This window comes from Somniosus microcephalus, chromosome 5, assembly GCF_052327205.1.
Source record: "Somniosus microcephalus isolate GS21.2 chromosome 5, FLI_Smic_1.0, whole genome shotgun sequence".
NCBI lineage: Eukaryota > Metazoa > Chordata > Chondrichthyes > Squaliformes > Somniosidae > Somniosus > Somniosus microcephalus.
The window spans coordinates 113,040,623-113,062,501 of NC_140991.1; the positions used below are offsets into that span (position 1 = coordinate 113,040,623).

Sequence of the window (21,879 nt, forward strand, 5' to 3'; positions counted from 1 at the left end):
ACCATAATTCGGTGAGATTTAAGGTGGTCATGGAAAAAGACAAAGACGGCCCAGAAATAAGAGTTCTAAATTGGGGGAAGGCCGATTTTAATATGATAAGGCAGGATCTGGCCAAAGTGGACTGGGAGCAGCTACTTATAGGAAAATCCACATCAAAACAGTGGAAGACTTTCAGAAGGGAAATAGAGAGAGTACAACGCCAACATGTTCCTGTAAAGGTCAAGGGTGGGACCAACAAGCAAAGGGAACCTTGGATGACAAGGGATATACAAAAATGCATTAGAAATAAAAGGGGGGCTTTTGGCAGTTACAAAAGACTAAAGACGGAAGAAGCCCTAGAGGAGTATAAAAAGTGCAGGGGCATACTTAAAAAAGAAATTAGGAGGGCGAGGAGGGGCCATGAAATAACACTGGCGAGCAAAATAAAGGAAAATCCTAAGATGTTTTATAAGTATATTAAGGGCAAGAGGATAACCAGGGAAAGGGTAGGGCCCATTAGGGACCAAAGTGGCAATCTGTGTGTAGAGCCAGATGATGTAGGTGGGGTTTTAAATGAATTTTTTGCATCTGTGTTCACTATGGAGAAAGACGATGCAGACATAGAAATCGGGCAAGGGGACTGTGACATACTTGAACATATTAGCATCGAGAGGGAGGAGGTGCTAGCGGTTTTAGCAGGCCAAAAAGTGGATAAATCCCCAGGCCCGGACGAGATGTATCCCAGGCTGCTGTGGGAGGCAAAGGAGGAGATTGCAGGGGCTCTGACACAAATTTTCAGAACCTCTCTGGCCACAGGGGATGTACCAGAGGACTGGAGAACAGCTAATGTAGTACCATTATACAAGAAGGGTAGCAGGGATAAACCAGGGAATTACAGGCCAGTGAGCCTAACATCTGTGGTAGGGAAATTATTGGAAAAAATTCTGAGGGACAAAATTAGTCTACACTTGGAGAGGCAAGGATTAATCGGGGATAGTCAGCATGGCTTTGTCAAGGGTAAATCATGTCTGACAAATCTGATTGAATTTTTCGAGGGGGTGACGAGGGGGGTGGATGAGGGAAATGCTGTGGATGTGGATTACATGGACTTCAGTAAAGCTTTTGACAAAGTCCCGCATAGGAGACTGGTCAAGAAGGTAAGAGCCCATGGGATCCAGGGTGCCTTGGCGCGTTGGATCCTAATCTGGCTGAGTGGCAGGAGGCAGAGGGTGATGGTCGAAGGTTGCTTTTGTGACTGGAAGCCTGTGTCCAGTGGGGTACCTCAGGGATCGGTGCTGGGTCCCTTGTTGTTTGTGATCTACATAAATGATTTGGATGAGAATGTGAAAGGTACGATCAGTAAGTTCGCAGATGACACGAAAATTGGTGGGGTGGTAAATTGTGAGGAGGAAAGCCTCAGGCTACAGGACGATATAAACGGGTTGGTCAGATGGACGGAAAAGTGGCAAATGGAATTTAACCCTGAAAAGTGCGAGGTGATGCATTTTGGACGGACAAATAAGGCAAGGGAATACACAATGAGTGGTAGGACCCTAGGAAGTACAGAGGGTCAGAGGGACCTTGGTGTACATGTACATAGATCCCTGAAGGCAGCGGAACAGGTAGATAAGGTGGTTAAAAAGGCATATGGGATACTTGCCTTCATTAGCCGAGGCTAAGAGCAGGGAGGTTATGATGGAGCTGTACAAAATGCTGGTGACGCCACAGCTGGAGTACTGTGTGCAGTTCTGGTCGCCTCACTATAGGAAGGATGTGATTGCCTTGGAGAGGGTGCAGAGAAGATTCACCAGGATGTTACCTGGGATGGAGCGCCTCAGCTATGAAGAAAGACTAAACAGGCTGGGGTTGTTTTCCTTGGAGCAAAGAAGGCTGAGGGGGGACCTGATTGAGGTGTACAAAATGATGAGGGGCATAGATAGGGTAGACAAAGAGGAACTTTTCCCCTTAGTAGGGGGGTCAATAACAAGGGGGCATAGATTCAGGGTAAGGGGCAGGAGATTTAGAGGGGATTTGAGGAGGAACTTTTTCACCCAGAGGGTGGTTGGAATGTGGAACTCAATGCCTAAAAGGGTGGTAGAGGCAGGAACCCTCACAACATTCAAGAAGCATTTGGATGAGCACTTGAAATGCCATTGCATACAAGGCTATGGACCAAATGCTGGAAAATGGGATTAGACTGGACAGGGATGGATGGGCGGCACAGACACGATGGGCCGAAGGGCCTCTTTCTGTGCTGTAAAACTCTATGGCCTAGAAATTCGGTTGTGGGTCCGCCAGGGCTTTAGCGCCCGAAATTTTGCACCGGCGTTAATGCCGCTGTGCCCGACGAAAATTCGGTTGCCCCGGGCCCAGACAGCGGCGGGCGCTAATGGAGGGTTTTTGCGCCTCACTATGGGCGTTCAGTGCAGTTTTGAGGCGCTAATCCCCCGCTGCGGCACCCGAGGCGGTGCGGCAGGCTGGGGAACTGCAGGCCTCCTCCTTCTGTTAAGGAGGAGCTGCCTGCAGCCGACCGCTGGCCAGTCGATTCACCCGACAAATGAGCCCGGCACCTCGGGGAAGAGCCGGGCTCGCGGGCCACACACATCAGTGCCGCGGGGGGGTGGTGGAGGAGTCCGGGGAGGGAGGTGCGGGCATGCTGCCGCCGGGAAAGCGGCCGGCCGCCGCTCCACCTTTATGCGCCGGCGCAAAGGTGTGTAACATCCCTTTCAACAATCGTTGGTTGCGGCTGCCATGGGCGAGGCGGCCGCAACTGAATTTGGGCTTGGGGCCGGGTTACCACGGCAACCGGGACGCTGCGCACACCGATGATGTCATCGGTGCCAGCGCAGCGCTACCGGCTAACGCCGATGGTAGGGCCCAACGCAATTTCGTTACCAGCTATAATTCCGGCGCAGGACCCTCTAACGCCTCTAATTGGGCGCTAACCCCACCGAATTTCTAGGCCTATGACTCTATGGCCTAGAAATTGAGTGGGCTTAGCGCCCATTTTGCGGCGCTAGAGGGCATTGCGCTGGACTTACAGCCGGTTTTGAAATTGACTAGGGCCCAACATCGGCGTTACACCGGTAGCGCTGCGCCGGCACCGATGACGTCATCGGTGTGCGCAGCGTCCCGGTTGCCGTGGTGACGGGCCCCAGTGCCGAAATTCAGTTGCGGCCGCCTCGCCCGTGGCAGCCGCAACTAAGACTCTGGCAACAGAGTCTTACACGACTTTGCGCCGGCGCATAAAGGTGGAGCGGCGGCCGGCCGCTTTCCCGCCGGCCGCCTGCCCGCACCTCCCTCCCCGGACTCCCCCACCCCCCCCCCCCCGCGGAACAGATGCTTCTCGGCTGCGAGCCCGGCACTTCCCCGAGGTGCCGGGCTCATTTTTGTGGCGATTTAACCGGCCAGCGGGCGGGTGCAGGCAGCTCCTCCTTAACTGAAGGAGGAGGCCTGCACTTCCCGAGCCTGCCGCACCGCATCGGGCGCCGCAGCGCCGGAATAGTGCCGCAATGCGGCGCGTAGCGCCAGTTTTCAGGCGCAAACAGCCTTCAGTAGCGCCGGCAGCCGTTTGGGCGCGGCGCTACTGAATTTTTGGCGCGCACAGCGCAACCTAGCACCGGCGCTAAATTTCCGGCGTTAAGCCCCGGCGCAGCGCAAACTCAATTTCTAGGCCTATGACTCTGTTCATATCCATTATAACCCTTTAACTGAAATTAAATTCCCTCATTTACATCTAACCATGTTTCAGAGACACTGATAATAGCTAAATCTTCAATAGCTGCATGCGACTCCGTTACTCCTAGAATTGACATAAAAACATTTTAAAGGTTTGTTAACTTTCGGCTTGCGAACCACCCTTTTTTGTCCTTAAGGGCTTACACTCAAATAGAACAAGAACAACCCCAGTTCCAATTAATTTCCAATTGCTCCCTCACATTCTGAGCCAGTCTTTCAGCTCCCAAGAAGTTTGAATGTATTCCATCCCTCCTGAAAAATGTATCTTCACCTAAAAAAAATCTCCTGTTGTCCAGTAGGTGAGCTTTACCTTTTTATACATGTCCTACCAGTAATATTGGCCAATTATCCTAGAAATAATTACATTTATTTGGACTTAGTTCACTTCAGAAAAACACACAAAAAGTAGATATTTATTTTGTATTACTGACAAGTGCAAGGAATAGTATTAATGGTAAACTCTCAGTTTAAAGATGACAGTAGCATGGTTTTACCGGAAAGTCACATCTTTATTTACTACTCCACTTAATAGCTCTGCTTTCTTTCTGCAAGGAACTATGGATAATATGTCATTGAGGGCTTAATATTCCTTGTTCCATGGCATCAACTGTGTCATTTAAATGAGAATCACACCATGGGATTTGAGCATTCATAGAATCATAGAACAATACAGCACAGTAGGAGGCCATTTGGCCAATTGTGTCTGTGCCAGCTTTTTGAAAGAGCTATCCAATTAGTCCCACTCCCCTGCCCTTTCTCCATAGCCCTGCAAAATTTTCTCCTTCAAGTATTTATCCAATTCCCTTTTGAAATGTATTATTGAATGATTCCACCACCCTTTCAGGCAGTACATTCCAGATCATAACAACACACTGTGTAAAATACATTTTCCTCATCTCCCCTCTTTTTCTTTACCAGTTACCTTAAATCTATGTCCTCTGATTAACAACACTTCAGCCACTAGAAACAGTTTCTACTTATTTACTCTATAGAACAATTCATACAAACATAAGAACAATGAAAGACAGGAAAAGACCCTCTGGTCCATACAGCCTGTCCCACACTATTGTGATACCAAAACCTTGTGATCTCCTGGGAGAAGCAAAGGAACAGATAAAAACCCAGACCAATTAGGGGAAACAAATCTGGGAAATTCCTCTTTGACCACCACCCCCATGCCCCAGGCGAGCAAAACTAATCCAGGAGATCACTCTGGCCCTTATAATGCTATCCAGTACCTATGTTTTGTAAAAGATGATCTTCACCCCAGCCAGAAACAGGTCCAGCTCTCCCTTGAAGGAATACAGTGAATCAGCGTCCATCGCGTGAGCCGTCAGCTTGTTCCAGAGGTCCGCTATTCTTTGGGAAAAGAACCACCCCCTGACATATAACCCAGACCTGGCCTTATACAACTTAGAATTATGTCCCCCTGGTCCTCCCTAACCTATTTAATTGGAGCAAAGGGCAGGATTTTAACTTGGAGGTAGGTAGGGAGCAAGAAAAAAATGTTAATTAACATTTTTTTTCTGTTTCACCCCGCAGCCAGCCAGATTGAGAGGTTGGCTGGCTGGAGAGGGAGAGATCGGAAGCTAGGATTGGGGTGATGGGGTGGTCAGAAATCGGAGAGGGGGTCGGAAGGCTGGGATTGGAAGTAAGGTTGGAGATCGGGAGGGGGGGCTGTTGGAAGGCTGGGGATCGGAGGCCAGAGGTGGGGGGGCGGCGTGTTGGGGGTCGGGGACCGGGGATTGGCTGGAAATCGGAGGCCTCGTCGGGGGGCAATCAGAGTCCTCGAAGGGGAGGTTGGGGGAGATCGAAAAGGTCAGGGGTTGTCCGATTGCAGGGGGTTGGTGAGGCAGGGATGCTGGATCCAGCAATTAAGTGGAAAGACACTTACCTCCTGGATCCAGCAATCCTCGCCTTCCTTCAGCTGCCAGGTTCCCCAAGGCCTGGGAAACCCGGCTGCCCAGAGTTAAATTTAAAATGGTGCTTCCGAATGAGGCACATAGCCTCATTATAATATTTAAAGTGCTAACCGCCTCCTGGGAGTGGGTTGGCCGCCTGCCCCCCATTCCACCTGCGTTAAAACTGGAAGTGAGCAGATTGGTGGCGTGTTGGGGTCGGGATTCAGATTTCTACCACTTTAACGTCCCACCCAACCCAAACCCACCTGTTTTGAAGGTTAAAATTCCGGAGGTGCCGTCTTTTGGATGAAATGTTAAATCAAGGCCCCATCTGCCCTCTCAGTTGGGCATAAAAGATCCCATGGCACTATTTCAAAGAAGAGCAGGGGCATTATCCCTGGTGTTTTGGCTAATATTTATCCCTCAATCAGCAACACTAAAAAAAACAGATTATACGGTCATTATCACATTGCTGTTTGTGGGAGCTTGCTGTGTGCAAATTGGCTGCTGCATTTCCTACATTACATCAGTGACTACACTTCAAAAGTATTTCATTGGCTGTAAAGTGCTTGGACATCCTGAGGTCATGAAAGTCTTTCTTTTTCTTTTCTCATTCTTCCTACCAAAATGCATCACTTCACACTACTCTGTGTTAAATTGCATCTGCCATGTGTCTGCCCATTTCACCAGTCTGTCTATGTCCACCTGAAGTCTGTTACTATCCTCCTCACTGTTTACTACATTTCCAAGTTAGGTGTCATCTGTAAACTTTGAAATTATGCCCAGTATAACCAAGTTCAGGTCATTAATATATATCAAATAGAATAGTGGTCTTAATACAGATCCCTGGGGGACACCACTGTGGACGTTCCTCCAGTCTGAAAAACACCAATTCATCATTACTCTCTACTTTCTGTCCATTAGGCAATTTCACATCCACGCTGCCACTGTCCCTTTAATACCATGGGCTTCAATTTTGCTAATAAGTCTATTGTATGGTACTTTATCAAACGCCTTTTGAAAGTCCACATACACATCAACCGCACTTCATCTACCCTCTCTGTTACTTCATCAAAGAACTCAATTAATTTATTCAAACACAATTTACCTTTAACAAATCCATGCTGGCTGTCATTTATTAACCCATATTTTTCCAAATGACAATTAATTTTGTCATGGATTATTGTCTCTAAAAGTTTCCCCACAAGGAATGCTGACTGGCCTGTAGTTACCGCGTTTATCCCTCACCCCATTTTTGAACAGGTGTGTAACATTTGCATTCTTCAACAGTACAGCATGGAATGGTTAGTACTTGTTGAGACCAGGCCTGTACTATTACAATAGAAGAAATAATATATGTTCATATTTGTTTCATCCAAGATGAAGAAATACTTGAACATTTCATGCTGCTATCTGAAGCATTACTGTAGCTATCTGAAGCATTACTGAGTACCTCTAGTGGAACAATGCAGTAACTACAGTGCTCCGACCAACTAAATTAATCAACTAAGTAACAGCATAGTCAGAACGCATTCAGCTGTCTACAGCTTGGATTGTTTAAGCAATACAGAAAAGAGTAATAGGGCAGTAATTGCACACAGCGGAGTTCTTGTATGAACATTCAAGACTCAGACAAAATTCCTTTCTGTGACAGTCATAATGTGCTTTTGGTCTAATTTGTGTCTAGGAGGGGACATGTATGTTATTCTTTCCTTCTCAGCTATAAGTTTTCTCCAATGTTACACTTAACCTCTATGTGTTGTTCATTGCAGGACCTCTATTACCAGTCATATTCACAAGTGGGTGTGATGTTTGCCTCAATTCCCAATTTTAATGACTTTTATATTGAACTTGATGGTAATAACATGGGAGTTGAGTGTTTGCGCCTCTTGAATGAAATAATAGCTGACTTTGATGAGGTATGTTTAATTCTATATTAACCATACTAAATGATAGAAGTCTTGATTTATAAATTGTTTGAACAATGCTCTTTTATAATTCTTATAAATGTGTTTACATCTTTCTTTTGGTACAATAGCTAATGGACAAGGAATGCTATAAGGATATAGAGAAAATCAAAACAATTGGCAGCACTTATATGGGAGCAGTTGGACTTGTACCAACAACTGGAACCAAGGTGAGCAATTGGGTTTTAAGTTTTCTAGGTAATGGTGAGCCATCATTTCCAAGCACACTCAGGGAAAACAACCAATCAAGTAGTTTCATGTCTTATTCCACAAATACAAGGACACACCAAAACTACCTGGTAGTAATGGAGAAAAAGTTGATTCTGACCAAATGTAAACTAAGCCTGATCTAGTTTCTTGGCATTATAACACAGCAAGTTGGACTTCCCTGTCCTGTTTGGAAGTGAACTTTACCATTGCTGCAATTGCATTTATAGTAAGTGCAGCAAGTTTAAGGTTCACAGACAGAATCAACTGAACAGCTATGTGTAATGCTAAGGGTGCTGTACATGTACCCTGTTAATGAATTGTTATCATTGAGTTTCAATATAATTTGGGTTTCAGCTTTCTAAATGCCAGCTGCTTTGAATGGAGACTGTGCTTCTAAATTTGCATACACTTTACGATCGTGTCAATCTCTTCCTACTTAGGATTGCATTGCATTGTTTTGTGGTTTAAAAAATGTATTACTTCAAGGTTGGCAAGTAATATTTTCATATGCAAAGATAAGATGCATTGACTAAAGTATAATTCAAAATGTGATACATTACACATATCCAAGATATTGCTCATCTATTCTAGAATTGTAATACAAAGGGAAACAGAAACAAAAAAGCGGGTCAGACAACATCCATCAAGAGAACACAAGCTGACCTTTTACATGTGGAATTCTTTTTCAGGACTGGAAGATATGACAAATGAACAACATTTAAAACGGAACGGAAAAAGGGGAAAAAACATGGAGTAACCAGACACACCGGAGAAAAGAAATAGAATAGCCTATAAAGTGTTGAGGTGGAGAACAGGAGATGGTTAAATGGCAGAAATGATTTGCACATGGAGTCCATTTAAGCATCATCTGTTCTCCACCTAAGCACCTTATACAGTAGGTCATTCTATTTCCCCTCCTCCCCGCTCCATGTGTAGTTGTTGTCTGTTATTTTTCACCCCTTTTTAAATATTGTTAATCCGTAATATCTTCCAGTTCTCAGGAAGAGTTCCACACTGGAAAAAATCAACTTGTGTTCTCTCGACAGCTGCTGACTGTTTCTGGCATTTTCTGTTCCTGTTTCAGTACTTTGCTTCTTGTTTATATTACTAAGTGAGAATTTTCCTCCATGGTAACACACAGTCCTTTTATGTTGTCATGAGAAACAAATTAAAAACAGTCTTGAAAAGTAATGCTGCAAGCAGGCAGATCACCTTATTAAAATTGGATACAGTCATACCCTGGTAATCTCATATGTTAGTAACCTGGCAGTTCTCTTAAAGGAGAATTATATAGAGACTTATAGCAATCTATAGTTGGTTCCAACAAGAAATTAGTGACTCAGAGCTGGATCTAATAAAGAGATGATCACAAGTCAGTCAAGTGATCATTAGAGACTAAATTAAAGCAATTCTACAACCTCAGTTACTAACAGTAAATGTGTCCAGTTCTCCAAGTAATATTCAATAGTTTACATTCTGCAAGTGTCACAAACTTAATTGTACTTCCAAATGTATTTTGCCCTGTGTGATCTCAATTGACTATTCCACTGGTTTTGTCATGGATTTCTTGTTTGTACTAATCAAACTATCATCTAGTGGAACAATTCATTTGAAAATCTAGGTACAACATAATAATGGCAATAACATTTACAGTACAGCATCAGACTATTGTATTTGTGAATATTGAATCACTATAATGGTTTCATTAGGTGTCAAAAATCATGCTGTTAGGTCAGGCCATTAATTCAACTATTTCTAAACTTGATGGAATTGTAAAACAAAGTAACAACTTTACTATATCTTTCTCATAAATTCTACTAATGTATCTATGCATTCATAAACATATATATATATATATATATATATGTCAGATTATTGTTACTTTTATTCTGCTGTATGCAAATCTGTTGCCTCAATTTGCTCCTTTACTTGGCTCAATAAACTACAGTTGCCATTTGTACAATTGTAACATCGGTTTGCATCAGCACTACAATTATAATTGCCTGAATCTGGAGTTAGAGTTCAAACCTAACACTGGAGCAAAGCAAAGTGAGACTTGCTGAAGGAGGCAATCTCACTCTGCTTCGCTTCAGACTCACTTGGGGTCTTGACAACTGGGCCTGGAGCTTCCGCTTGGTTGCGCTGGTTTCTTCAGCACAAATCGTCTGAAATCGGCCAAACAAGCGTGAAAGATCGCGGAATTTTAAGTGCAAATTAGGTTCAGCGCAACTCGAGTTTCCGCGACCTTTTGCGCTAGTTTAAAAATCATTGCGCTGGAAGCCTGCCCCGCTCAGAAAACCGGCTACACCCCCAAATCAAATTAATCATTGTTGCAAGTTTCCGCTAATTGCTTCGTTTGCGGGCCTTCGAGGAGCCTCCAAAAATTAAGCGTTTTTTTAGGCACAAGGAAACTGATAAGCACGTTTTAAAAGCTTTTGAATATATATTTTAAAAAATTTAATAAGAAACTGACTACTGTACGCCAATATAACTAGCTAATGGTTCTGTATAGTTTTTAAAGTCATGTTCAGTTATTTAAAATCAGGTTACTCACCTGTGGGGGACACTGATTAAAAATGCTTATTTTTTGTGATAAGTCCATTTTCAGCTGTGTTAATCAAACTGCACTAGGTTATCACTCTTAAATATATCATGAAATATTTTTTAATGCAAACATTTATTGAAGGAAATTACGTTCTAAAGTGCTTCCCGATTGCAATGGTTCATGGCAGATTTTACATTTGGTGATATGCAAATGAGAGAAAAAAGTCTCAAAACTAGCTTAATTTTGAGCACAAATTGTGTCCAGATCACCAATTCCACTTCACAAGTTTAGCATTTGTACAATGCTGAAAAAGATGAACGCTTCACATCAATGTTAAATTTGTAGTGTGAATGCACCGTCAATATAGCGCTATAGTTATTTTGAATTATTTGACATATGCCCAACGCAATCTAGATATATGCAATTGTGATTCAAGCAAATTACTGGGGGCTAGAAATTCAGTGTATTTGCACCTCTCGTTAGTGCCCTCGGGGGCGTTAACGGGGCACAAACGACTTTTCACCCGGGCGCAGTGCCGCTAACGACTCCCGCTACATCCAGCGGGAGTTTAGCGGCGGCAGTGGTAACCGGTAGCACCCCGCTCCGCTGTGTAGGCGATGACAACATCATCACCGTGCGCAGTGCCCCGTTTTGCCACACCTACAAAATTGACCCGTGCTTCCCAAATCTGCGCCAGGCGATGACAGCGACCGATTCAGAGGGCAGGAATGGAGTGGCAGGAGGCTCACGGGGCGGTAACTATAGGGGAGGTGGCGGGCGGGGGAAAAAAAATGTGGCCGATTTACTTGTCACAGTCCATTGCGTCTTTGTACGTGGGGTCTGTGCCGCGATCTGGCAGCTCGGCACTCCTCTTGAGTGCTGGGCTGCTGGCACGGCACCCCGCTCCCCGGTTGTCCAGGTAGGGCTTCGCAGAGTTGTGGGCTTGGGCCCTCCCCTTTAATGATGGGAAGAGCCCTTCCATGCAGCAGCGTTACTTGGCCCAGTGCGTAGCACTGCAAAACGCACTGCCCCAATATTTGGGGTTAGTGCTCTAAGAAGGAAGTGGAGCGGTTGAATTAGCGCTCCAACTCCCTCTTGGGGCGGTAAAACTGAAGTTAGCGATCACCAACGATATTTTTCGCCAGGTGCCAGGCGATGTTAGCGACCCAAAATGGTCGCTAACGAATTTTTCCCCCTAAGTTTCTCATCTGCAGAAATTGCTTCCAGATCCAATTTTCCCCTTGTGTTTAGAATAGTGGACATCTGGAAATGATTATCAGACAGTAACTTAATCAAGGGATGGAGATGTCAAAAACCATTTGAATTTTTTTATTACCAAATCCAATTAACATCATCTGGACTCCAAGATTTGATTACAGCCTCCAAATCACTCTCTGGAATTTGCTATTTTTTTGCAATATATCCTTTTTACCTGTTAAGTGGGGATTTTAACTGGATTTAATCAGTCTTCATGCTGGCAATGGTTGTCAGTGTATTGTCTATTAGTGAACGCAGATAGTGTTTACACAAGATAAACTTCATAGCTCCATTGCTGCAGAGAACATGGAAAAATTGGTTCCTGTTGTGCCTGTTTTATGGATGAAGAATGAGAGTTGGGGGATCAATTTCCCGGCGTGATCCCTCACACCCGACCTCCCTCAGAAGTGCACTGGCTGCCAGATTGGAAACTGATGTCTTCCAAATGCCTAGGATGCCTGTCTAAAACAAATGTTAAGCCCCTTGAATATGCTAATCAGTATACTTATGCCTGTTTTAGGACCCTACTTCCAAATTTGGCATAAACTGGGCAGAGCTTGCATCATGCATACTCAGTTGTTCTGGGTGTACATGGGTCTAACCAGCAGTCCTTCAAGAAGGTGCTCCTCCTGGCTCCACAACAGTGCTGCAGGTCCCTGCCTACTCAGGCTCATCCCCCTCTGAATTGCCTCCCCCACTGGGTATATCTGCGTGTCAGCTCAGAGCCAGTGCCAGACGATTTTCCCAAGGCTCCAACTGGTGAGTTGCATCAAGATGCCTGATTGGTATCCATGGCTCACCAGTTTTATGCACATGAAGCCTGAGGCCCAATTTTCAGCAAGCCTTGAGCCAACTTCTTCGGGCATGCATTCCCTTGGTGATGGCCATTTCGTGTAGTATTCCAGCACTATGCCAATTTCTCGGCCTGTATGTCTTTCTTTAAGTCCGTATAGTTCAGTTGCACACCACACCCTACACTCACTTATTGGGCCATTGGGGAAATATCATAAATTGACCTTCACCAGTTAGAGGACCATAAAATTCTTCCTACTGCTTTTGAGCAGAACTCACCATCATAACCCAACTGAAAATCAAAAACTGGCAGCAGGATTTGCTTTATATTTACTAAATAGGTATTTTTCCAAACACATCCCTGTGAGCTTCCTGTTCCAGTTATCCAGCAGCTGCAGTGTACATGTCATAGTGTCACAGAAACAGGCACTATCATTTTACCCTGAAAAGTAACTTATTGTGAAAAATAATAGGCAGTTCGTACTGTTTTGATGTTCACTATACCCATCCCTCTGATCCATTCCCTGTGCTTGTGCTTCTAAGTGAGGAGTCTGCCTACAGTCGGAGCAGGAATGGGAAGGGTGGGGCTGATTGCAGAGTGGTGGAAGTGGACAGGAGGGAAATGGCTGCTTTAATATTAATACTATAAGTAAGTTGAAAATCATTACCAACTTTTGACTTACAGAGTATAGATTACTGGAGACTGGTTTCAGCATTAACTGCCTGTTCAGTGTGGTGTTCAAGCAACACCCCTATATTATATAAATTGTATAAAGATATGCAACTCCATATGAATCTAAATGAATTAAATTCTAGCATCTAATGTGTGGGCTCCAAAATGTGATGAGCCAGCTGTGTCCACGAAGAAGCAGCAGTATATCGCTCTTGAGCAATATAGCACTTTAGCAGCGACATCTTGTTTTCCATGACAAAATCTCATTACATCAGGACCCAGCTGATTGAGGATTACTGGCTACCACTTTGACAAGTTGAAGTTCAGTTACAATAAACAGACAACTCCCCTTGAAATCTCTGCATTCTTGCTGCTAATTCAAGGGGTGATACAAAGACACTATAGTCCAAAGAATGTGCTGCATTTCAATTCAATTCAATTCAATGTTATTTGTCATATATGCAGCAAACGTGTGTACTGCACAATGAAATGTTGATTTTTACGAGTCCTCCCAACATTGGAATAAACATGGCATAGCAATGATAAAAATACTAATAGAAATACAGTAATAATAAATAAAACAACAGTAATAAATAATAATAAATTATTTGTTCATGAGTCTTATGGCCTCGGGGTAGAAGCTGTTTTGAAACCTGTTCTTGAGCTTATAAACCTGACCAGAACCTAGGAGCATACTTTGTACAAACACAATTGTTGCTGTAATTTAATTGAGACGAACAGATCCGTAAAAGTCTGATAGAACAGTTTGGTCAGTGCCCAGACATTGATTTATGTGTTTCTTTAAATCAATGCATCAATTTCCATTGTACTATATGACATCTCACACTATCCATGACAGACTGAACAATGCAAAATGAGTTTACAGGTTTTCACTATAAATGGGTGGAAATTTCATTATAAGAGGTGCATTGATCTATTATTCATTTATACTGAATTCAGACATTGAAATGTTTTCACAGCAATGAATTTCCACATGCTGTGTGAGGAATACACAATGACCCAGTTCACCCATGTATGAAAAATATCTTAACTTTAAAGACTTCTCCATGGAATTAATGAGTTGCTATTCCTCAGATTTGTATTTAGTCTGTGTGTGTGTATATATGATATTTATGGCGATAATTTTGTTAGAAAATGTATTTAGATTTTATTTGTGTCATATCTGGTTTGAATGGAGTTTTTTTTAAGAAGTGCTCCAAAGGTCTTCATTATTTCATGCTGTATTCCAGACATGACTGGCCTGCATCATGAAAATGTTATAAACAGGGATCAAGTGTTAACCTGTAAACTGCTGACACTCAGCCACTGAGCCAACCGGTTTTGTTTGTTTTCAGCTATAGCATAAGAGTAATAAAACTACTCAGGAGCAGCCTAATCAAAGAAAGAAAAAAAGGACTTGCATTTATCTAGTGTCTTTCACAACCACTGGTCATTCCAAAGCTCTTTACAGCCAATGAAGTACTTTTTGAAGTGTAGTCACTGTTTGATGGGCCTTCAATAACCACAAAACTAGAAGTTATAGACTTAAACAAGTTGGCTTTTAATCACTAAGATCAGAGCTAACATCTCAACACGCCGACTGGTTCACAGGAATGAGTCATACAGATCCTGGAATCTTTATGTAAGAGAAGTCGGGGCGGAGCCAAGAGCCAAGACCTGGAACCTCCCAGGTTAGTCGGGAAAGAGGAAGTGAAACTATACACAGTGGGGGAGGGTAATATACATGAGTGCAAAATGAATACAGGACCAAGACAAACAGATTTCATTACATTCACCCCTTCTATAGATTTAGTCCATTGGGGTAATGTTTCTTAAAAGCTGGTATAAGTGAGTCTGTCAGGAGGTTTGCAGTTCTCAGTGATCGGCGCAAAGCCAGTTGGGGTGCCTCTAGGGGAGTGGATTCTGGCTCCTCCGCTGTCCAGGCCTCCGCAGTGTCTTCCAGGTTATCTGCAGTGTCCTCCAGGTTAAAGTTGGGTATTGATACCTCTGGGCGTCCTGTCTCTTTGTAGTGTAGGTCTTCATCGGCTAGTCTCCCATCGTTCTCTCTGCTCCCTGAGGGAGCGAGGTCTTTTATGGAAACAGTGTCCTCTCGCCCGTCAGAGTATTCGATATAGGCGTACTGAGGGTTTGCATGGAGGAGCTGTACCTTTTCCACAAGGGGGTCCGTTTTATGGCCTCTCACGTGCTTCTGCAATAGTACTGTCCCCGGAGATGTCAGCCACGCGGGTAGAGATATGCCCGAGGTGGATTTTCAGGGGAAAACGAACATCTTTTCGTGAGGGGTAGCGTTAGTGGCAGTACATAACAGAGACCTTATGGAGTGGAGCACGTCTGGGAGGACTTCCTGCCAGCGGGAGGTCGGAAGGCCTTTTGACTTTAAGGCTAATGTGACAGCCTTCCAAACAGTAGCATTCTCCCTTTCCACTTGCCCATTACCCTGGGGGTTGTAGCTAGTGGTTCTGCTAGTGGCTATCCCCTTCGAGAGCAAGAACTGGCGCAGCTCGTCACTCATGACTGACGTCCCCCTATCGCTGTGTATGTAGTTCGGCATGCCAAACATGCAGAATAGATTACAGAGACACTTGATGACCGTGGCACTGGTCATGTCTGGGCAGGGAATGGCGAAGGGGAAGCGGGAATATTCATCAATGATATTGAGGAAGTATACGTTATGGTCGGCAGAGGGAAGGTGTCCCTTGAAGTCCAGACTTAGGCGCTCGAATGGCCGTGTGGCTTTGATAAGGTGTGCACGGTCAGGCCTGTAGAAATGAGGCTTGCATTCCGCACAGATGCGGCAGGCTCTGGTCATTGCCCTGACCTCCTCGATGGAGTGGGGCAGATTGCGGGACTTTATAAAATGGTATAGTCGGGTGACCCCTGGGTGACAGAGGTCGTTGTGGAGACCCTGTAATTTGTCCGTATGAATGCTGGCACACATTCCCCGCAATAGGGCGTCTGGGGGTTCATTAAGAGCTCCCGGCCTGTACATAATATCATAGTCGAACGTGGATAGTTCGATCCTCCACCTGAGTATTTTGTCATTCTTGATTTTCCCCCTTTGTTATTAAACATGAAAGCCACCGACCGCTGGTCGGTGAGCAGGGTGAAACGTTTGCCGGCTAGGTAGTGTCTCCAGTGCCGCACTGCCTCCACTATAGCCTGTGCCTCCTTCTCGACAGAAGAGTGCCTGATTTCAGGTCCCTGAAGGGTTCGGGAGAAGAAGGCCACAGGTCTCCCAGCCTGATTGAGGGTCGCAGCTAAGGCAAAGTCTGACGCATCGCTTTCGACTTGAAAGGGAATGCATTCGTCCACTGCACACACTGCAGCCCTTTTAATGTCCTGTTTAATACTGGTGAAAGCCTCCCGAGCTTCAGCTGATAGTGGGAAGGACGTCGATTTAATGAGGGGTCGAGCCTTATCAGAGTAATTGGGCACTCATTGGGCATAATACGAAAAAAATCCCAGGCACCTTTTTAAAGCTTTGGGATTGTGTGGCAGGGGCAGTTCCTTTAGGGGGCGTAATCAGTCAGGGTCCGGTCCAATTACCCCATCTTCCACCACACAGCCGAGGATACAGAGACGGGTTGTGTTGAAGACACATTTGTCTTTGTTGTAGGTTAGAATCAGCTTTAGGGCAGTTTTTAAAAATCTCGCAAGATTTAGATTGTGGTCTTGCTGGTTGTGCCCGCAGATAGTGACATTGTCCAGATAGGGGTAGGTAGCTTGTAGTTTATTCTTGTCAACCATGCGGTGCATCTCACGTTGGAAGACCGAGACCCCATTTGTTACCCCGAAGGGCACTCTGAGAAAATGGTAGAGGCGCCCGTTCGCCTCGAAGGCGGTGTATGGGCGGTCCTCCGTTCTAATGGGGAGCTGGTGATATGCGGATTTGAGGTCGATAGTCGAGAAGACTCGGTATTGCGCAATCTGGTTGACCATTTCTGATATGCGGAGTAAAGGGTAGGCGTCCAGCTGGGTATAAATATTAACAGTCTGGCTGTAGTCAATTACCATCCGTTTCTTCTCGCTATTTTTAACTATGACTACTTGGGCACGCCACGGGCTGGTACTGCATTCAATAATGCCTTCCCGCAGGAGTCTGTCCACTTCCGCCTTGATAAAGTGTCTGTCTTCCAGACTGTACCGTCTACTTTTGGTCGCTATGGGCCTACAGTTCGGAGCAAGATTAGCGAATAAAGAGGGCGGGCTGATTTTTAAGGTTGATAGGCCACAGACTGTGAGTGGCGGCTGGGACCCGCCATATGCTAGCGTGACACTTTCGTGGTGGCACTGGAAGTCCAGGCCCAAGATTACATTAACACAGAGTTCTGGCATCACGAGGAGTTTAAAATCCTTGTAGTCCGTGCCTTTTACAGTCAGTGTTACCACCCAGTAGCCCAAAATGTCCGAAGTGTGGGGCTTAGCAGCCATAGCAATTCTGCTCCGTGTAGGGGTTACCGTTAATGAGTGCCGCCGTACCAGGCTAGGGTGGATAAAACTCTCGGTACTCCCACAGTCAATTAAACATTTCGTTAAATTCCCGTTTACCTGTATGTCCATCATGGATTTTGTCAACGGGTGTGGCCTGGATTGATCCACCGTGATCGAAGCCACTGTTGGGCCCTGGGCGGCCGTTGAGTCGGGAAAAGATGGCGGATCCCAAGATGGCGGCCCGCACGGCACGCACGAGGCGGTGACGGAGTTGGAAATCGGATTCCCCCTGCAGACTTTGCTAAAATGCCCCTTTTTCTTACATTTGAAGCATGTAGCGTCCTTCGCTGGGCATCGTTGTCTGGGGTGCTTGGCCTGGCCGCAGAAGTAGCATTTTGGGCCTCAAGACATTGCCGCTGTAGTAGGACTCCTGGGTGAACTTCTGTGTGGGGACTCCGGCGGCGTAGAGCTGGTCTGAGACCTGGATGGGGAAGATGGCTGATTCCAAGATGGCGGCCCCCTCGGCATGCACGAGGCGGTGAGGGCCGCATGGCTGGAAGAATAAGAGTCAGAGTTTTTCTGGGCCACGTCCAGCGATCGCGCAGTGGCCACTGCCTTTTTTAAGTCCAGGACCTCCTTTTCCAGCAGTCTCTGCCAGATATAATTCGATTTGAGGCCCGTGATGAAGGAATCGCGGACCAATTCGTCAGAGTACGCGTTGGCCGTCACGGCCTTGCAGTTATAATCCCGGACCAGGTCCTTTAGGCCCTGTAAGAAATCGTCCATTGATTCCTCTGGTCGCTGCCTGCGTGTAGCCAGCAGATGTCTGGCGTACGCTTCGTTTACCGACCTCTGGTATTGGGCCTTCAGGATAGTGATGGCCTCCGTGTAAGAGGTGGCATCCCGGATGAACGAATAAATCCGATGATTTACGCGGGTAGTCAGTAGACTCAGTTTATCTACCTCGCTAGCGGATGAGGCCCCCGCAAAGAGTTCGAAGCATTTGAGCCAGTGTCCAAATTGATTTGATGCTTCAGCAGAATGGGGATCCAAGTGCAGACGCTCTGGTTTTAGGAGTCGATCCATCCTAGTATTCTTTAGTGATTAAAATCGATGGGCCTTCAATAACCACAAAACTAGAAGTTATAGACTTAAACAAGTTGGCTTTTAATCACTAAGACCAGAGCTAACATCTCAACACGCCGACTGGTTCACAGGAATGAGTCATACAAATCCTGGGATCTTTATGTAAGAGAAGTCAGGAGCGGAGCCAAGAGCCAAGACCTGGAACCTCCCAGGTTAGTCGGGAAAGAGGAAGTGAAACTATACACAGTGGGGGAGGGTAATATACATGCGTGCAAAACGAATACAGGACCAAGACAAACAGATTTCATTACACTGTTGTAATGTAAAATTAAAAAAAAACTAAAATAAACACCTCAAAAATCACATAAAAAGGAGACATTTAAACATATATATTGCTTGTCCTGCATCTTGTTTCCTCCCGTTTGCTCCATCCTTTTTTATTTGTTTTATATTTAACTTTAGCTTTATTCTTTTTCCCCACCTACTCTAACTCTATCCTACACATTCTAACTCTATACTTTTTTAAAGTTTTCAATCTTTATCTCCTCTTCTCCCTTCCAGCTCCTACCATCCAGTTTAGAAGTGGGCACTAATTATATTTTTTTAAAGGTAGTATTTTTATTGGCAGTAAACCAACTTGAAGGTCAGCTTTCCAATCACTAGAACTCAAGCTTCTGAAGATCAACCTGTAGCTAGGTCAAATTGTTGATGTAAGAATCACCTCCAGGTGATTGCTTGGACACACAAAGTAAACTCACTGATAGTCAACATTTCATCCAAATAACTTTTGAACATTATTCCTTAATATTACCCTTCCAAGTTCTAAAAAAAATATACAGCAGCTTGAAATAACAAGGAAGGCAGCAAGTGACAATAGATTCTTTAAATGTAAACAGTATTGAGCTCACTTTACTATTCATAGAATCCTCTTCAGTTAAACAGCACAATGTGGAGTATAATAAAAGGAATATAAGAGCATAAGAAACTATGGACCAAGAAAAACCACTTAGACCTTCAAACCCATTCTTTTTGACTTTAATCAAGCAAAACTTGATTATTAATATAACAATATTCACCTGAGCAGCTATATTCCACAGATGATATTCCTGTTACCTAATGAAGACTGAAGATGTGTTGCTCTGCAGATGTTTTTTTTTGTTTTGACTTCAACCCTTACTGCAATCACATCTCATCTGGCTTCTTTACAAAAGAATCCTGTAACTTTGGGCCAAACAATTGCTGTTTCTAGTTCACAGAAACATTGATAATTCCTATTAACTTGTCTAACTAATTAAAAGTCTTGCAATTAATAGCTGCCTATGGTGTCACATCTCAAAAGTGCCAATATACTAATGTAGAAAGAAAGACTTGCACTTGTGTCACGCCTTTCACGACCACCGGATGTCCCAAAGTGCTTTACAGCCAATGTAGTACTTTTTGAAGTACTAAGTATAGTCACTGTTGTAATGTAGGAAGCACAGCAGCAAGCTCCCACAAACACCAATGTGATAATGACCAGATAATCTGTTTTTAGTGATGTTGATTGAGGGATAAACATTGGCCAGGACACTGGGGATACATCCCCTGCTCTTCTTTGAAATAGTGCCATGGGATCTTTTATGTCCACCTAAGAGAGTAGACAGGGCCTCAGTTTAAAGTCTCATCCGAAAGGCAACACCTCTGACAGTGCAGCACTCCCTCAGTACTGCACTGGAGTGTCAGCCTAGATTTTGTGCTCAAGTCTCTGGAGTGGGATTTGAACCCACAACCTTCTGACACAGAGGCGAGGGTGCTACCAACTGAGCCACTGGCTGACACATTACAATGTAGGACAAAACAATAATCATGTTTGTCTCAAATAACTGCTATATATTAAATTAACCAAGCTGTAAACCTCCAATATCCCATTGATTAAATGCAAAAAACAGTTTCATCATTGAACAGGTAGGAAGTGCTACACACCAGTAACCAGCAACTACCTAAAAATCAACCATTCAAATTGCTCAATTTTATTTTCAAAGATACAATTCACAAATCAGCAAGTACCACAAGACCAACCAACCAATTTTATTCAAGTCCTTTGAGCAGCCATGCTATTTCCTCATATACCCAGATACATGTATAGGCTTGTGTGGAGCATAAACACTGGCATGGACCAATTGGGCCAAATGACCCATTTCTATGCTGTAAATTCTATGTAATTTAAACTTATACCACAACAAGTACATTAAATTACATAATTCTAGAAGAAAAACTAAACCAACCCATAAAGTTAGCCATTGCATGTTAGAAATTCTTCAAAGCCATTTCCTCAAAGTTAACCTCCCCAATTATCTGCTCAGTTCTCCATTCCAGTTTTTCAAATGGGACATTATAGTACTTGTTGGTGTTGTTTTAAAATAGAGTTCTGTTTGTTCACTTCAGTAGTAATGAGTTCAGGCTTCTGGTTATAATCATTTTATTCTTTAACTTCAGCATAGAAAGCAATTTACAAGCAGAGTATAGTCACAGATAGAACACCTGAACCTAGTCACAGATAGAGCACCTGAACCTAGTCACAGATAGAGCACCTGAACCTAGTCACAGATAGAGCACCTGAACCTAGTCACAGATAGAGCACCTGAACCTAGTCACAGATAGAGCACCTGAACCTAGTCACAGATAGAGCACCTGAACCTAGTCACAGATAGAGCACCTGAACCTAGTCATAGATAGAGCACCTGAACCTAGTCACAGATAGAACACCTGAACCTATTCACAGATAGAGCACCTGAACCTAGTCACAGATAGAGCACCTGAACCTAGTCACAGATAGAGCACCTGAACCTAGTCATAGATAGAACACCTGAACCTAGTCACAGATAGAGCACCTGAACCTAGTCACAGATAGAGCACCTGAACCTAGTCATAGATAGAGCACCTGAACCTAGTCATAGATAGAGCACCTGAACCTAGTCACAGATAGAACACCTGAACCTAGTCATAGATAGAACACCTGAACCTAGTCACAGATAGAACACCTGAACCTAGTCACAGATAGAACACCTGAACCTAGTCACAGATAGAGCACCTGAACCTCGTCACAGATAGAGCACCTGAACCTAGTCACAGATAGAACACCTGAACCTAGTCACAGATAGAGCACCTGAACCTAGTCACAGATAGAGCACCTGAACCTAGTCACAGATAGAGCACCTGAACCTAGTCATAGATAGAGCACCTGAACCTAGTCATAGATAGAGCACCTGAACCTAGTCACAGATAGAGCACCTGAACCTA

At 44.4% G+C, this 21,879-nt stretch overlaps 1 protein-coding gene across 3 annotated transcripts in view; it reads left to right on the forward strand.

Moving 5' to 3' along the window:
- The window catches only part of LOC147117265 (adenylate cyclase type 1-like), a 524,560-nt gene that overhangs the window by 452,273 nt on the left and 50,408 nt on the right, over positions 1–21,879 (forward strand). For all 3 annotated transcript variants that reach the window (XM_085988088.1, XM_085988086.1, XM_085988087.1), the window contains 2 exons: positions 7,391–7,537; positions 7,657–7,755. In XM_085988088.1, the coding sequence (XP_085844214.1) occupies positions 7,391–7,537; positions 7,657–7,755 (246 nt within the window). The remainder of the gene's footprint in view (positions 1–7,390; positions 7,538–7,656; positions 7,756–21,879) is intronic.